Source organism: Bos indicus, chromosome 17, assembly GCF_029378745.1.
Source record: "Bos indicus isolate NIAB-ARS_2022 breed Sahiwal x Tharparkar chromosome 17, NIAB-ARS_B.indTharparkar_mat_pri_1.0, whole genome shotgun sequence".
NCBI lineage: Eukaryota > Metazoa > Chordata > Mammalia > Artiodactyla > Bovidae > Bos > Bos indicus.
Genome location: NC_091776.1, coordinates 1815931 through 1835074, shown reverse-complemented (window position 1 = coordinate 1835074; position 19144 = coordinate 1815931). Strand labels below are relative to the sequence as shown.

The window sequence follows — 19144 nt, the reverse complement described above, 5'->3', positions numbered from 1 at the left end:
GTTAAGTGAGAGTAACAATTTACACATGAAGAAGAGAAAGAAACAGATAATGCCAAAAATTTTGACAAGAGCACAAGTAAGTAGAAGTTGGGAGAGGATTCTAGTTCCAGCTGTTATTTTTTTGTGCTACTTTGGTAGTCATTAAGTTTTAGCCTCAGAAGCCTCATTTCTGAGATGACAGGACTGAATCAAACAATATCCAAGGCATGTTTTGCCTACAAAGTAATAGTGAGGCTGCTTACATGGGTATTTGAATGGATATGGAATGAACAGTAAAGTAAAATGAAACTAGTCTGTTGGTTACTTTGGACAGAGGACTTGTATAAGGAAGCATTCAATCTCTATATATTGTTTCAATTAACAGTTATCCAGTTTTGTATTGGTTTTCTTCCTAGTCCCAAATGGTTATGTTTAGAGAAAATATACCATAGTAGAAAGTACATGAGCTTTGGACACAATCAGAATTAGGATGAAATCCCAGGTTTGAATTTTAGAAATTGTTGCACATTAATGTCTCAGATTTTAAATTTCTTTATCTGAAGATAAAGATAATTCCTACATCATATAGCTCTTTTGAGAGCTCAATGTATGTAGTTGTTAAGTGTATGTATGTGCCTGAAATATCAAGTGCATGCTACATATACCGTTGGATTTCAATATATGATCTCTGTGATGATGTAATTAGAGCTTACCAATGAATTCTTAATGGTAATACATACACAGAAATAGCGTCTATAGCAGAAGCCATGTAAATTAAGGAGTCGTGGAGTTTTATAGTTGCAAGAAAACTTGAAGTTTAAGGTAAAGGCAAAGATAAAAAGAGAAACTATAAAAGTAAGTGACTGATGCTAAAGCTGAAACTCCAATACTTTGGCCACCCCATGCGAAGAGTTGACTCATTGGAAAAGACTCTGATGCTGGGAGGGATTGGGGGCAGGAGGAGAAGGGGACGACAGAGGATGAGATGGCTGGATGGCATCACTGACTCGATGGACAAGAGTTTTGGTGAACCCCGGGAGTTGGTGATGGACAGGGAGGCCTGGCGTGATGCAATTCATGGGGTCGCAAAGAGTTGGACACGACTGAGCGACTAAACTGAACTGAAGAGGAATTTATAGGTGAGTAAACTGAAGGTACTATATCAGCTGTTTCAAGAGTTTTGAAGCATATTTTTACATTCCATTCTTAGAAACTGTGACAGCCAGGATTATTTTAAAAATTATGCCATTAACACTATGATGTCAGAAAAATATTGATCAAGTAATGAGATTTCAATTTTTCTATTCCTTCAACATGTGATAAGTTATCAGGAAAGTATTTAAAGAATAAATGTCAAAGGCATAAAAAGTTCATTAATATGGAATATTTTTAATCCATGAAAGATTTTTCTCAAACCAGAATATTTATATTAATGATGAGAAATAATGACATTGTATTATTTTTGAGTCCAGTCATTACTAGCACGAATCAGATAAAATCCACTTTCTCACAAATAGACTTCAATATAAATCTGCTCATAGCAGAATATACTAGAGTGGAAAATAAAATTGAACAATAGAATAAAGTTATTATTTCTAAAATAGAATAAAAGTGAAAGAAAACAATAATCAAGAGAGCATGACAAACATTACTGCACGAAATTTTTTTTATGGATTAATTTGTAGACTGTTTTTTTTTACACCAAGAGGTAGCGCTCCTGGTAAAGAACCTGCCTGCCAAAGCAGTAGATGTCAGAGACTGGGGTTCAATCCCTGGGTTGAGAAGATCCCGTGGAGGAGGGCACGGAAACCCACTTCAGTATTCTTGCCTGGAGAATCCCCTGGCTACGGTGCTGCTGCTGCTAAGTCGCTTCAGTCGTGTCCGACTCTGTGCGACCCCATAGACGGCAGCCCACCAGGTTCCACCGTCCCTGGGATCCTCCAAGCAAGAACACTGGAGTGGGTTGCCATTTCCTTCTCCAATGCATGAAAGTGAAAAGTGAAAGTGAAGTCGCTCAGTCATGTCTGACTCTTAGCGACCCCATGGACTGTAGCCCACCAGGCTCCTCCATCCATGGGATTTTCCAGGCAAGAGTACTGGAGTGGAGTGCTGTGGCAAAGCGCTGGACACGACAGAAGCGGCAGATCTCTCCTGGGGTCTCAGCAGTGAACGCACTGAGCCTGGCACCAGGTGTCGCTATAAGCTGAGCGACTTCAGTGAGTGTATATTTCAACTGAAGGATTTTAAAGGACACTCACTGCACTTTATGTAATATATTGTTAAATTTGCTCCAAATTAAAAGTTATTTTACATTTTTGCCTAAAATTTTTCATATTTGTCTAAATTATATTTTATTTCTTAAAAACTTCCATTATAGTTGTAACCTGTAAGGGTCAAATTAGAGATTAGGGTTAGGAAAAAGATGTATTGCATACCAAATAAAAGGGGAAAAGGTAGGCTCTATAAACAGAGAGTTGAATTCAAAATTTGAATCACAAAAATATATTAATGTGAAAGTTAGCTAATAGGTAAAGCAAAAACTTTTAGTCACTCAGGATTTTAGCAATAACAAAATTTTTGAATTTCTAGCTATAGATTTCTATCTGTTAAATATAACATATAAATTGAATTTCTAAAGTTAGCATAGAATATACCATATAAATATTCAAGGTAGTTCTTCTTATCATACCACAATGATAAAAATATTAATATGAAAGTTAGCTAATCATGTAGGATTTTAGCAAAAACAAAAATTTTCAATTTCAAGCTACAGATTCTATCTATTAAATACATAAATCAAATTGCCAAAATTAACATGGAATACACCTTATAAATATTAAGAGATAGTTTTCTTGATCTTTGGGGCTTCCCTGACAGCTCAGTTTTTGATTATGAATCAGATCAAATTACTGTGTTTCTTTTAATTAGTGCAACAGCTACAAAGATCCAGTTTCAGTTTCAGTTCAGTAGCTCAGTTGTGTACGACTCTTTGCAATATCACGGACTGCAGCACTCCAGGCTTCCCTGTCCTTCACCAACTCCTGGAGCTTGCTCAAACTCATGTCCATTGAGTCAGTGATTCAGTCCAACCTTCTCATCCTCTGTCGTCCCCTTCTCCTCCTGCCTTCAATCTTTCCTAGCATCAGGGTCTTTTCCATTGAATCAGTTCTTCCCGTAAGGTGGCCACAGTATTGGAGCGTCTGCTTCAGCATCAGTCCTTCCAATAAATATTCAGAACTGATTTCCTTTAGGATTGACTGGTTTGATCTCCTTGGAGACCAGGGGACTCTCAAGAGTCTTCTCCAGCACCACAGTTCAAAAGCATCAATTCTTCAGTGCTCAGCTTTCTTTACAATCCAACTCTCACAACCATACATGACTACTAGAAAAACCATAGCTTTGACTAGATGGACCTTTGTTGGCAAAATAATGTCTCTGCTTTTTAATATGCTATATAGGTTGGTCATAGCTCTTCTTCCAAGGTGCAAGCATCTTTTCATTTCATGGCTGCAGTCACCATCTGCAGTGATTTTGGAGCCCAAGAAGATAAAGTCTGTCACTGTTTCCATTGTTTCCCCATCTATTTGCCATGAAGTAATGGGACCAGATGCCATGATCTTAGTTTTCTGAATATTGAGCTACAAAGATAGGACTTCCCTTTTGGCTCAGCAGTAAAGAAGCTGTCTTCCAAGGCAGGAGATGCGGGTTCCATCCCTGGGGTGAGAATATCCCCTGGAGAAGAAAATGGCAACCCACTCCAGTATTCTTGCCTGGAAAATCCCATGGACAGAGGAGACCATGGGGTCACAAAGAGTAGGGCACAACTTAGTGACTAAACAACAACTACAAAGATGTTTAGGTAGGTTGCTACATGGTTCTCAAATATCTCATACAATGTTTCAGTGGGATTTCTTTTAATCCTGTTAGAAATACCCTGCCTTCACTAGAAGAGAAACTTGGTACTTACTCAGAAAAGAGAAGCATCACCTAATTTACTCACCTGTAGAATGTGCGGCTTGAAAACCTTTTCTTTGAACAGATGCATCAGAGACAAACCGAACAAACATGTTATTTCCAGTAGCCACAAGGGGCTCTGGTATCTTGTTCCCACACAGTCGTCCAAGAACTGGTGATTTTTCTGTTTCTCCATCAAATACTTCCAAGTGATCATAAGCACATTCTTGATGCTGCTCAATCTCAAATTCAGTAAAGGCCTATTAAGAAAGAAAAAAAAGAAAATTTATAAAGCCACATATCACTCAAAATGGGTTCTTTTCTTCGCAGCAGAAAGAGAAAGACAAATATTGTATATTAATGCATATACAAGGAATTTAAAAAGACAGTACTGATAATCCTACATGCAGGACAGCAAAGGAGACACAGATGTAAAGAACAGACTTTTGAACTAAGTGGGAAATGGCGAGGGTGGGATGATTTGAGAGAATAGCATTGAAACATGCATATTACCATATGTAAAATAGATGACCAGTGTAACTTTCGTGCATGAAGCAGGGCACCCAAAGCTGGTGCTCTGGGACAACCTAGAGGGATAGGGTAGGGAGGGAGGTGGGAAGGGGCCTCAGGATGGGGGGGACACATATATACCTGTGACCAATTCATGTTGATGTATGGCAAAAACTAACAAAGTATTGAAAAGTAATTATCTTCCAATTAAAATTAATTAATTAATTGAAAAAATATGTTCAGGGTTTGCAAATGATTTAATCCATCTAGCACATTACTGAAAAGGGGTGTGAAATCAGTAGAATATTAAGTCTAGGAAGACATAATGAGGAAAACAATGCAATAATATCACGTGAAATTCTATTTGACTATTGCAACTAATTCTACTATTGCAATTAAGTCTACTCCAGAAATTAGACAGATTATAATAGCAAAATGATATTTTATTCTGAATTTATTCTTAATGTATTAGAAAATTTTATTTTATTTTATTTTTTATTTTTTTTAAGTTATATTTAAAATGTGATTCCTTCTGGTGTTGATGATCATAAACTGTTGAACATCATCATACCATTGAGCATTTAAAATAAAAAGAAAATCTCATAATTTTAAAAGTAAGTATTTTCACAAAAATTAAATACAGTAAACCTTAATAGAATACATAAAGGGGTTTTTCAGCATATCTTTATTTAGATTTTACAACCCATATTATTAGAAAATAACAATATGTCTTCAAGATAGATTATTTTTAATTAACTTTTCAGAGACTTACTACACTTATTTTAATATTTGGAGTGTTACAAATTTTAGTATGCTTTTTTATGTGTAAATGTTACAAATTCTTAAAAGTTTATTAAATATTTATATTAAATTCAACAACAAAGAGTTTAATTGAGATGGGCTAAAAATAATAATTGTCCAAACTATTAATAATTCTAGGAATTCTAGGTTATTTGTGACTGCCAATTAAAGCTTTTTCATTTCCTCTTCATGTGTTCAAGAAATAAACCATTAGTCCTACCTAAGTGCAAAGAGCAAACCTAAAAAATAATTTGGAGAAAATATGAAATGAGCTTGAAAATGTATTAATTTTGCTACAATCCCTACAGCATAAAATTTTGCACATAAATGTTTTATATGAATATTTTAAAATGCAATATTGTGAAGGGATCATAATTCTCGATTGAAAACACAATTTTATATTTTTCAAAGAAAAAAGTGACTTAAACTTGGGTCTCCCTCAGTGATGACCACATTTATCTATTCTGTTCCACACTACCACTTGATCTCACTTCTATCTTTAGAAGAGTAAGGTAAGAAATGAAGGAAGCAATTTATATAATTAGGGAGTAGGAGAAAAGAGTGAAGAGACAAAAGAAAAGGAAGATAGCTGATCTTTTATGTCTCATCCAACTGTGCCCTACTTAAAAATATAAATTAAAAAGTTATAACCAATAAGTGTTAGTGAATCTCTATTTGTTATTATGAGTAAAAGGAATAATCATTTCATTCATCCAATAACACCAGATAGTACACAAAGGATTAAATACAGCATAGAGAATCTCACTGGAAACAAACAATGCAGAAAAATATAGTGAACAAGAAGACTTTAGCCATTTATTTAATTTGAAGCACAACATTCAAAGTGTGCACCACTGAAGGATTTGTCACATATTAATCTCTGTAATCTAGTTGCAGAGAATGAAACAGAGTAGAAACACAGTGCTTGGAAAATAGAAAACCCTGAATGGACTGTTGGCTGGATGTCTGGATAAATCTGTTCAATCATCTATCTAACTACCTAAACCATGTTTATGGGCAATCCAATGAGTGGAAACACCAAGGATATGGCAAACCAAAACTTTTGGTTTTCTGCCTCTCATAAGAGGGTAGTCAGTCAGTTTCTATTATCTTTGTGTATATATAAATAGTCTCAATATCAGTTTGTAACTCTTAATAAAACAATAAGAGAAAATCAGCTTAACTTCATCCAGAGGGTTGTTTATTTATTTTTTTAGCTAAATATGAAACCAAACTTCTAAATACTAAGAAAAATATTGTATGAAGAGAAATAACATCTGAAAACTGTTGCATGTTGAATAATTGTCTCTTTGGAATGGACTTTAGAAGCATTCATCTATAAATATAAAGAGCAGAGAAACCCACTGTGTAGAAGAGAAAACTTTAAGAATGATGGAAGTAATGACATTCTAAAGCTTATCCTATAAGTAAAAGTTAACAATAGGATCAGAATCTACAGATCACACGAGTTTAATCCATTGATTGGTCCATTGAACATGAAGTGAATGAGATAACTAATGGGCTACTTCAATCTCTAATGAAATGCAGGATGTCTGGAGTAAATCATAACATCTGTTTTACAGAACAGAGCAATACCACAGAAGGTGGCATTGAGCTAGTGGGCTAGGGACTACGCTGACACTTGATCTGGAACCAACTGACTCCAGGTTTTTATCAAATTACTAACAGAATCAGACTGATTTTGTAAGAGTCACATCAAGCAGTTTGTGTAGCTGATACATTTTCAGTAATGCAAATAACTCTCATTCATTAAAGTATTGATTAATTTTCCCCTTGGAATTAATAGCAGCTTGTAAGGTCAGTTGCAAAGATTGGGTGGTCCTTTTGTAGAAGCCAGCTTAACCCAAATGCTCTACCACACACAAGCAAAATGTGACTAATTCACATGCTGAGATCTCATAAATCTGCCCTGTAATATGTTAGAGACATACATGTAGAGACATCTCCATATATAGTGAAAAAGTGAAAGTGAAAGTAAGTCGCTCAGTCGTGTCTGACTCTTTGCAACCCTGTGGACTGTAGCCCACCAGGCTTCTCTGTCCATGGGATTCTCCAGGCAAGAATACTGGAGTGGGTTGCCATTTTCTTCTCCAGGGTATCTTCCTGACCCAGGGATTGAACCCAGGTCTCCCGCATTGCAGGCAGATGCTTTAACCTCTGAGCCACCTGTACATGCCATATATAGTGACTACCTTAATATGAAATATTTCTAGGCCATAGAATGGTATTATAAGAGTCCAAGGAAAAATGGAAAATCTTTAAAAACTGACTTTAGAGTTCCCAAAGGTAAAGTAAGATACAGAATTTATTGTTTTATTCTATCACACATTCTGAGGCATGGATCTCTATGTCTAAATGATGCAGAATGTGAACATTTCCAGTCACCAGGAATCAATCCCATGGAAGTGTGCCTCCCGAAGTCTCTCAAAAAATCTCCCGAAGATTCTCAAAAAAAAAAATTCCCCCAAAGTCTTCAAATTTACAATGAAGACAGGATAGAAAATTTGATGTGTGGAGCTATAAGGAACTCTGATTGCTGCTGAAACACTGCCCTCATTTTGGGGGAATTTTAAATACCTTTCTTAAGCATCTGCACTCAGACTTTACAAGACAGTTTGGTATTCAAACATTTAAACCTTATTCACTCCATTATTATACTTCTATGGTTTTAAGGTTAATGATCCATGTTTTAGAGAGATCAAAATGAGTGAATGACAGTACATTCTAGTAAGAAATTCTAAATCATTTAAAGAGAATCATTCAAAAGAAACAAAATTAACCTTTCATTTTAAGCTCTGGAAAGAATAACTGTGCTTTTTTGGAACATTCAAGCAAGCCTAATCTACCTTCCTAGCTTCCAGCCAAGCTTCATATACAGCCCTTTCACATGCACATTATTTTGCCAACAAATGTCCGTATAATCAAAACTATGGTTTTTTCCAATAGTCCTGTATAAATGTGAGAGTTGGACCATAAAGAAGGCTAAGCATGGGAGAACTGGTGCTTTTGAATTGTGGTGTTGGAGAAGACTCTTGAGAGTCCCTTGGACTGCAAGGAGAACAAACCAGGCAATCCTAAAGGAAATCAATCCTGAATATTCATTAGAAGGACTGATGCTGAAGCTCCCATACTTTAGCCACCTGATACAAAGCTAACTCATTAGAAAAGACCCTGATGCTGGGAAAGATTGAAGGCAGGAGGAGAAGGGGATGACTGAGGATGAGATGGTTGGATGCCATCACCAACTCAATGGACATGAGTTTGGGTAAACTCTAGGAGTTAGTGATGGACAGGGAGGCCTGGTGTGCTGCAGTCCATGGGGTCACAAAGAGTTGGAATAAATGAGTGATTGAACAACAACAACAACAAACAGGTACTTTTGCCTGAAAAAGTATTCTTGTCTGAAAAATCTCTTGGACAGAGGAGCCTGGCGGGCTTCAGTCCATGGGGTAGCAAGAGTTGGACACAACCTAGAGACTAAACTACCACCAGAGGTACTTTTACTGAAAATAAAAGCACTAGCTAAAAGATAAGGCCATTCAAAGTCTCTACATACACTCAGAGAGGACAGGATAATAAAATAATAGTGCTTAATGTGGAAATAAAATTTAGCCAGGGTGACTACAAACTTAGAGAATTAAAGAGACTGATACAATGTGAGCAGCTGTGAGATGAGATTCAGACCTCCCTGGTTCTATCCATCCTTTGCGTTTTCCTGCCTTTGATGAGACCTATCATTTGGTTTTCCTCAAGATATTGGAAGGATTAAAGGCCACTGGAAAACAATGGCACAACTGAATTAAAACTCCGGTCTTCTGACAACAGTGATCAAATACACTTATAACAGATTTATGGTGGAGAATGATATATCACTGCGAGTGTTTTGTTTTCCAAATATCCCACATATGAAGCTGTAAACTACAACTATATAACTTAGCAAAGCTAGGATACAATACATAAAATTAAAATGGTATATTAGCCTATTGCTATGTGATCCTATGCCTAGATCTTTTTTCAGCTGTTTAAAAAATTTTTTTAAATGTAGAGTAATTTGGAATATGAAAAGTACCAAAAATTTAATGATCAGTAGAGAGACACTTTCAGAACAAAGACATGGTAAAGCCAGGAATGATAGAACACTATCCCTTTATTCATTCAGAACTTTATCCCTTTTTTAATAGGGAGACTTTTTCCAAGTATCTTTCAGCCAAGGTTTCTTTTACATTTTTTTTAATATAAATGTATTTATTTTAACTTTAAAACTATTATGATGCAGTTAGCATTTAATGATTAACACACACACACAAATACAAACTCCAAAAACAAGGCAAATATATTCGTTTCCTCCAGCAAATTTGCTCCAAGAAATTATGGCACACTTAGGGGCTCAATGCAATACACTTTTATTGTTCTAGAACTGTGGAAGTCAGTAGTCTAAAGTGGGTGAGGAAGCACTGTGCTGCTTCTAGGGGTCCTTGGTGTGAATCTGTTTCCTTTGATTTTCCTCAGCATCTAAAGGCTTCCCTCATTTCTTGGCTCATGTTTGCTTCCTCCATGTTCAGATCCAACAGTATAACACTTGACTCCCTCTTGTAAGGACCCTTAAGATTACTTCAAGCCCATCTAGATATTCTAGGATAATCTTTTCATTTGAAGACCCTTGATTTAACCACAGTGCCTTTTGGCATATAAGATAATGTATGCAAAGGTTCTGAGAATTAGGAGATGGTGATCTTTGGAGGATGGGGAACATCATTCTGCCTACCATAGAAAGTAAAGCCAAATTCTTTCACCCTCTGTGATTTTCAGGGGAAATGAGGACAAAAACTTATAATTTCATTTCAAACTTTTTTATATGTGAATTTCTTAACTCAGGTCAGCAAACTAAGTCCCACAGAAGAACTCTGACTTGAAGCCTGATTTTTTATAATTAAACTTTTACTGGGACACAACTATGTCCATTAACATGTTGACTGGCTCCACCCATCAGCACACAGGGTACTTAAAGACTTCCTGAACCCACAGCCACCTCTGCACACAGCCCTGCCCAGCAGAGGGCCAGGGCCCAGCTCTACCTATCAGAGAGCATAGATGCCAGAAACTCACAATCCTATAACCTGTGGTCCTAATCTGTCACAGTAGGTCAAACCCTGCCCTGGGATCAGCTGGACCCCAGCCCACTAGCAGGCCAGTGCAAACTCCGGGACATCCCAAGAGCCTGTATCCACCTGTTTCAGGAACTGCCCCTTATCCTCCTACCAGTGACCTGATATCAACTCTGGGATTCCTGGATCCTGGAACCAGAGTCCAGGGTCTGACTCTGCCTGCCAGTAATCCTGCACTAACACCAGGACCAGGTTTCACCCACCAGTGGGTGGGCCTCAGCCCCAAAGTCTTATGGACTCTAACTCTTTCCATCAGTGAGCCGGCACTAGCCTTGGGACACCCTGGATTCTGCAGCTGGCCACCTCATGACCAGGCCCCTGTGTGGAACAGCCAGCAGCCTCCATACAAGGCAGGCCCAAGCAATCAACCAGACCCGGGGTCAACCAAGCCTAACAGGCCACCCGCATGTTCAGCCTGCCACAATTAGAAGACTTACACAGTCCTAATAGGGAGATACCCCAGAGCATACAGTTTGGGTGATGAGAAGGGAGTGCACTGCTGGGACACATAGGACACCTCCTGCAAATGGTCACTTCTCCAAGAACAGGAAACATAACCAAACTATTAGATACATAAAAATAAAGACAGCAACTTAGACAAAATGAAGCAACAGATGAACATATTCCAGATGAAGGAACAAGATAAAAATCCCAGAAGAACTAAATGAAGTGGAGCTAGGCAATCTACCTGAGAAAAGGTTCAAGGTACAGATTGTAAAGATGATCAAAGAATTTGGGAGGAGAACGATGCACAAAAAAAGTTAGAAGTTTTTAATAAGTTAGAAAATAATAAATGATAGTCAGACAGAGATGAAAAATATAGCTGAAATGAAAACCCACTAGAAAGAATCAAGTGTAGACTAAACAACAGAGAAGCAGAACAGAAAGCTGGAAGAAAGAGTAGTAGAAATCACTGGTAATGAACAGAGAAAAAAAAAAAAAAAGAATGAAAAGCAATGAGTACAGTTGAAGAAACCTCTGGGACAACATCAAATGCACTAATATTAGCATTACCATCTCAGAAGGAGAAGACAAAGAGAAAGGGGCTGATAATATATTTGAAGATATAATAGCTGAAAACTTTCCTAACATGGAAAAGGAAATAGTCCAGAGAGTCCAGGAAGTATGGAAAGTCACATATAGGATTAACCCAAAGAGGAATGCACCAAAACACACTGTAATTAAAATGACAAAAAGAAAAACAGAAAATATAAAAAGCAGCATGGAAAGGCAACAAATAACATACACAGGCCATGAAATTAAAAGATACTTGCTCCTTGGAAGGAAAGCTATGACAAACCTAAACAGCATATTAAAAAAAAGAGACATTACTTTGCTGACAAAGGTCTGTATAGTCAAACTATGGTTTTTCCAGTAGTCATGTACAGATGCGAGAGTTGGACCATAAAGAAGGCTGAGTGCTGAAAAATTGATGCTTTTGAATTGTGGTGCTGGAGAAAACTCTTGAGAGTTCCTTGGACTGCAAGGAGATCCAATGAGTCCATCCTAAAGGAAATCAGTCCTGAATATTCATTGGAAGGACTGATGCTGAAGTTGAAGCTCCATACTTTGGCCACCTGATGCAAAGAGCTGACTCGATGGAAAAGACCTTGATGCTGGGAAAGACTGAAGGCAAAAGGATAAGAGGACAGCAGAGGATGAGATGGTTAGATAGCATCACCAACTCAACAGACATGAATTTGAGCAAACTCTGGGAGATAGTGGAGGACAGAAGAGCCTGCTTGCTACAGTCCATGGACTTGCAAAGAATTGAACATGACTTATCAACTGAATGACAACAAACATAGAAGAGAACTCTCATAAGACTATCAGCTGATTTTTCAGCAGAAACTCTACAGGCCAGAAGGGAGTGGCATGATTTATTTAAAGTGATGAAAGAGAAGAAAAATCTATAGCCAAGAATACTCTACCCAGAAAAGTTTTTTTCCAACTTAATAGATAAATTGAAAGCTTTACAGAAAAGCAAAATTAAAAGAATTCAGCACCACCAAACCAGTTTTACAAAAAGTGTTAAAGGAAACAGTCTAGGTGAAAAAGACAAGGCCAATGCCATTGGCGGATTCATGTTGATATATGGCAAAACCAAAACAATATTGTAAAGTTAAAAAATAAAATAAAAAAAAAAAGACAAGGCCATAACTAGAAACAATAAAATTACAAAATGAAAAAATTTGATTAGAAGATAGAATGGTAGAAATAAATGAATCAGAGAGGATAAAAGAAAAATGAATTAAAAGAAATGAGGACAATCTCAGAGACCTCTAGGACAATATTAAACGCTACAACATTCGAATCATAGGGGTTCCAGAAGAAGAAGACAAAAAGAAAGACCATGAGAAAATACTTGAGGAGATAATAGTGGAAAACTTCCCTAAAATGGGGAAGGAAATAATCACCCAAGTCCAAGAAACCCAGAGAGTCCCAAACAGGATAAACCCAAGGAGAAACACCCCAAGACACATATTAATCAAATTAACAAAGATCAAACACAAAGAACAAATATTAAAAGCAGCAAGGGAAAAACAACAAATAACACATAAGGGAATTCCCATAAGGATAACAGCTGATCTTTCAATAGAAACTCTTCAAGCCAGGAGGGAATGGCAAGACATACTTAAAATGATGAAAGAAAATAACCTACAGCCCAGATTATTGTACCCAGCAAGGATCTCATTCAAGTATGAAGGAGAAATCAAAAGCTTTTCAGACAAGCAAAAGCTGAGAGAATTTTGCACCACCAAACCAGCTCTCCAACAAATACTAAAGGATATTCTCTAGACAGGAAACACAAAAACAGTGTATAAACTCGAACCCAAAACAATAAAGTAAATGGCAACGGGATCATACTTATCAGTAATTACCTTAAACGTAAATGGGTTGAATGCCCCAACCAAAAGACAAAGACTGGCTGAATGGATACAAAAACAAGACCCCTACATATGTTGTCTACAAGAGACCCACCTCAAAACAGGGGACACATACAGACTGAAAGTGAAGGGCTGGAAAAAGATTTTCCATGCAAATAGGGACCAAAAGAAAGCAGGAGTAGCAATACTCATATCAGATAAAATAGACTTTAAAACAAAGGCTGTGAAAAGAGACAAAGAAGGTCACTACATAATGATCAAAGGATCAATCCAAGAAAAAGATATAACAATTATAAATATATATGCACCCAACATGGGAGCACCACAGTACGTAAGACAAATGCTAACAAGTATGAAAGGAGAAATTAACAATAACACAATAATAGTGGAGACTTTAATACCCCACTCACACCTATGGATAGATCAACTAAACAGAAAATTAACAAGGAAACACAAACTTTAAATGATACAATAGACCAGTTAGACCTAATTGATATCTATAGGACATTTCATCCCAAAACAATGAATTTCACCTTTTTCTCAAGCGCACATGGAACCTTCTCCAGGATAGATCACATCCTGGGCCATAAAGCTAGCCTTGGTAAATTCAAAAAAAATAGAAATCATTCCAAGCATTTTTTCGGACCACAATGCAGTAAGATTAGATCTCAATTACAGGAGAAAAACGATTAAAAATTCCAAAATATGGAGGCTGAACAACACGCTGCTGAATAACCAACAAACCACAGAAGAAATCAAAATTTGCATAGAAACGAATGAAAATGAAAACACAACAACCCAAAACCTGTGGGACACCGTAAAAGCAGTCCTAAGGGGAAAGTTCATAGCAATACAGGCACACCTCAAGAAACAAGAAAAAAGTCAAATAAATAACCTAACTCTACACCTAAAGCAACTAGAAAAGGAAGAAATGAAGAACCCCAGGGTTAGTAGAAGGAAAGAAATCTTAAAAATTAGAGCAGAAATAAATGCAAAAGAAACAAAAGAGACCATAGCAAAAATCAACAAAACCAAAAGCTGGTTCTTTGAAAGGATAAATAAAATTGACAAACCATTAGCCAGACTCATCAAGAAACAAAGGGAGAAAAATCAAATCAATAAAATTAGAAATGAAAATGGAGAGATCACAACAGACAACACAGAAATACAAAGGATCATAAGAGACTACTATCAACAATTATATGCCAATAAAATGGACAACGTGGAAGAAATGGACAAATTCTTAGAAAAGTACAACTTTCCAAAACTGGACCAGGAAGAAATAGAAAATCTTAACAGACCCATCACAAGCACGGAAATTGAAACTGTAATCAAAAATCTTCCAGCAAACAAAAGCCCCCGTCCAGATGGCTTCACAGCTGAATTCTACCAAAAATTTAGAGAAGAGCTAACACCTATCCTGCTCAAACTCTTCCAAAAAGTTGCAGAGGAAGGTAAACTTCCAAACTCATTCTATGAGGCCACCATCACCCTAATACCAAAACCTGACAAAGATCCCACAAAAAAAGAAAACTACAGGCCAATATCACTGATGAACATAGATGCAAAAATCCTTAACAAAATTCTAGCAATCAGAATCCAACAACACATTAAAAAGATCATACACCATGATCAAGTGGGCTTTATCCCAGGGATGCAAGGATTCTTCAATATCCACAAATCAATCAATGTAATACACCACATTAACAAATTGAAAAATAAAAACCATATGATTATCTCAATAGATGCAGAGAAAGCCTTTGACAAAATTCAACATCCATTTATGATAAAAACTCTCCAGAAAGCAGGAATAGAAGGAACATACCTCAACATAATAAAAGCTATATATGACAAACCCACAGCTAACATTATCCTCAATGGTGAAAAATTGAAAGCATTTCCTCTAAAGTCAGGCACAAGACAAGGGTGCCCACTTTCACCATTACTATTCAACATAGTTTTGGAAGTTTTGGCCACAGCAATCAGAGCAGAAAAAGAAATAAAAGGAATCCAAATTGGAAAAGAAGAAGTAAAACTCTCACTATTTGCAGATGACATGATCCTCTACATAGAAAACCCTAAAGACTCCACCAGAAAATTACTAGAAATAATCAATGACTATAGTAAAGTTGCAGGATATAAAATCAACACACAGAAATCCCTTACATTCCTATACACTAATAATGAGAAAACAGAAAGAGAAATTAAGGAAACAATTCCATTCACCATTGCAACGGAAAGAATAAAATACTTAGGAATATATCTACCTAAAGAAACTAAAGACCTATATATAGAAAACTATAAAACACTGGTGAAAGAAATCAAAGAGGACACTAATAGATGGAGAAATATACCATGTTCATGGATTGGAAGAATCAATATAGTAAAAATGAGTATACTACCCAAAGCAATTTATAAATTCAATGCAATCCCTATCAAGCTACCAACAGCTACAAATAATTTCACAAATTGTATGGAATTTCACAATTTCACAAATAAGCTACAAATAATTTCACAATTTGTATGGAAATACAAAAAACCTCGAATAGCCAAAGCGATCTTGAGAAAGAAGAATGGAACTGGAGGAATCAACCTACCTGACTTCAGGCTCTACTACAAAGCCACAGTTATCAAGACAGTATGGTACTGGCACAAAGACAGAAATATTGATCAATGGAATAAAATAGAAAGCCCAGAGATAAATCCACGCACATATGGACACCTTATCTTTGACAAAGGAGGCAAGAATATACAATGGATTAAAGACAATCTCTTTAACAAGTGGTACTGGGAAATCTGGTCAACCACTTGTAAAAGAATGAAACTAGACCACTTTCTAACACCATACACAAAAATAAACTCAAAATGGATTAAAGATCTAAACGTAAGACCAGAAACTATAAAACTCCTAGAGGAGAACATAGGCAAAGCACTCCCTGACATACATCACAGCAGGATCCTCTATGACCCACCTCCCAGAATATTGGAAATAAAATCAAAAATAAACAAATGGGACCTAATTAACCTTAAAAGCTTCTGCACATCAAAGGAAACTATTAGCAAGGTGAAAAGACAGCCTTCAGAATGGGAGAAAATAATAGCAAATGAAGCAACGGACAAACAACTAATCTCAAAAATATACAAGCAACTCCTACAGCTCAACTCCAGAAAAATAAACGACCCAATCAAAAAATGGGCCAAAGAACTAAATAGACATTTCTCCAAAGAAGACATACAGATAGCTAACAAACACATGAAAAGATGCTCAACATCACTCATTATCAGAGAAATGCAAATCAAAACCACTATGAGGTACCATTTCACACCAGTCAGAATGGCTGCAATCCAAAAGTCTACAAATAATAAATGCTGGAGAGGGTGTGGAGAAAAGGGAACCCTCTTACACTGTTGGTGGGAATGCAAACTAGTACAGCCACTATGGAGAACAGTGTGGAGATTCCTTAAAATACTGGAAATAGAACTGCCTTATGATCTAGCAATCCCACTGCTGGGCATACACACCAAGGAAACCAGAAGGGAAAGAGACACGTGTACCCCAGTGTTCATTGCAGCACTGTTTATAATAGCCAGGACATGGAAGCAACCTAGATGTCCATCAGCAGATGAATGGATAAGAAAGCTTTGGTACATATACACAATGGAGTATTACTCAGCCATTAAAAAGAATACATTTGAATCAGTTCTAATGAGGTGGATGAAACTGGAGCCTATTATACAGAGTGAAGTAAGCCAGAAGGAAAAACATAAATACAGTATACTAACGCATATATATGGAATTTAGAAAGATGGTAACAATAACCCTGTGTACGAGACAGCAAAAGAGACAGTGATGTATAGAACAGTCTTATGGACTCTGAGGGAGAGGGAGAGGGTGGGAAGATTTGGGAGAATGACATTGAAACATGTAAAATATCATGTAAGAAACGAGTTGCCAGTCCAGGTTCGATGCACGATACTGGATGCTTGGGGCTAGTGCACTGGGATGACCCAGAGGGATGGTATGGGGAGGGAGGAGGGAGGAGGGTTCAGGATGGGGAACACATGTATACCTGTGATGGATTCATTTTGATATTTGGTAAAACTAATACAATTATGTAAAATTTAAAAATAAAATAAAATTTTTAAAAAAATGAAAAAAAATAAAAAAAAAAAAAGAAAAAATTTGTCAGTAACACAATAATAGTAACACCTTACTTACATCAATGGACAGATGATCCAGATGAAAAATCTGTCTGGAAACATTGCCCTTAAATGGCCCATTAGACCAGATCCATCTGAAAGCATTTTTAAGTGCACATGGAATATTCCCCAGGATAGGTCACATGCTGGCTACAAAACAGGTCTTAGTAAATTTAAGAAAATTGAAATCACATCAAGCATCTTTTCGGACCGCAATACTTTGAGACTAGAAATCAACTACAAAGAAAAAAACTACAAAAAAACACAAACACATGTAGACTAAACAATATGTGACTAAACAATTAGTGGATCTCTAAGTACTGAATTTCAAACTGATAAGGGTACACACACACTTGAATATGGTTGAATTTTTAATAAAAATTTAAAAATTAAATTATTGTCATATTATTGTATCATATATCATTGTTTATTGGCACTTAATAAAGTACTATGCCAAATACTTTGTGTACAAGTTCCTGTCTATATACACAAAATCTGAGTAAGCAGCAGCTTCAATTTTCAGATGAAGAAATTAAGGTTTTAAAATGGTAAATATCTTCCAAGATAACACAACTCATGAGTAGAAGTGCTAGGATCTAGACACAAGTCTTTGGCAACCAAACTATATGTTTCTAATCCCTCCATATTTCCCTGATGTATACATTTGCTTAATAATTTATTTAATCACTGTAAATTTGTTAGGATTTTATTCTACTAAATGTTCCTAATCATAATAAGAAACATTATTTTATATTTAAATTATTACATAAGTGTACATAGCAATTATGGATCTCTTTCTTCTCTGATGTAAGATGTTATAAGGAAGAATAAGATTTTTTTGTAGAGACAGAATGGCTGTGCTTGAAGGTAATTAGGCTGTCTGAGGAGGCCTTACAAATAGCTGTGAAAATGAGGGAAGCTAAAAGCAAAGGTATGACCTAAATCAAATCCCTTATGATTATACAGTGGAAGTGAGAAATAGATTTCGGGCCTAGATCTGATAGATAGAGTGCCTGATGAACTATGGAATGAGGTTCGTGACATTGTACAGGAGACAGGGATCAAGACCGTCCCCATGGAAAAGAAATGCAAAAAAGCAAAATGGCTGTCTGGGGAGGCCTTACAAATAGTTGTGAAAAAAAGAGAAGCAAAAAGCAAGGGAGAGAAGGAAAGATATAGGCATCTGAATGCAGAGTTTCAAAGAATAGCAAGAAGAGATAAGAAAGCCTTCTTCAGCGATCAATGCAAAGAAATAGAGGAAAACAACAGAATGGGAAAGACTAGAGATCTCTTCAAGAAAATTAGAGATACCAAGGGGACGTTTCATGCAAAGATGAGCTCGATAAAGGACAGAAATGGTATGGACCTAACAGAAGCAGAAGATATTCAGAAGAGAATACACAGAAGAACTGTACAAAAAAGATCTTCACAACCCAGATAATCACGATGGTGTGATCACTCATCTAGAGCCAGACATCCTGGAATGTGAAGCCAAGTGGGCCTTAGGAAGCATCACTACAAAGAAAGCTAGTGGAGGTGATGGAATTCCAGTTGAGCTATTTCAAATGCTGAAAGATGATGCTGTGAAAGTGCTGCACTCAATATGGCAGCAAATTTGGAAAACTC

At 36.6% G+C, this 19144-nt stretch overlaps 1 protein-coding gene across 1 annotated transcript in view; it reads right to left on the bottom strand.

Moving 5' to 3' along the window:
* Positions 1–19144, bottom strand: part of TLL1 (tolloid like 1) — a 339971-nt gene that overhangs the window by 16202 nt on the left and 304625 nt on the right. The window contains exon 19 of the mRNA XM_019978057.2: positions 3980–4193. Coding sequence (XP_019833616.2) covers positions 3980–4193 — 214 coding nt within the window. The remainder of the gene's footprint in view (positions 1–3979; positions 4194–19144) is intronic.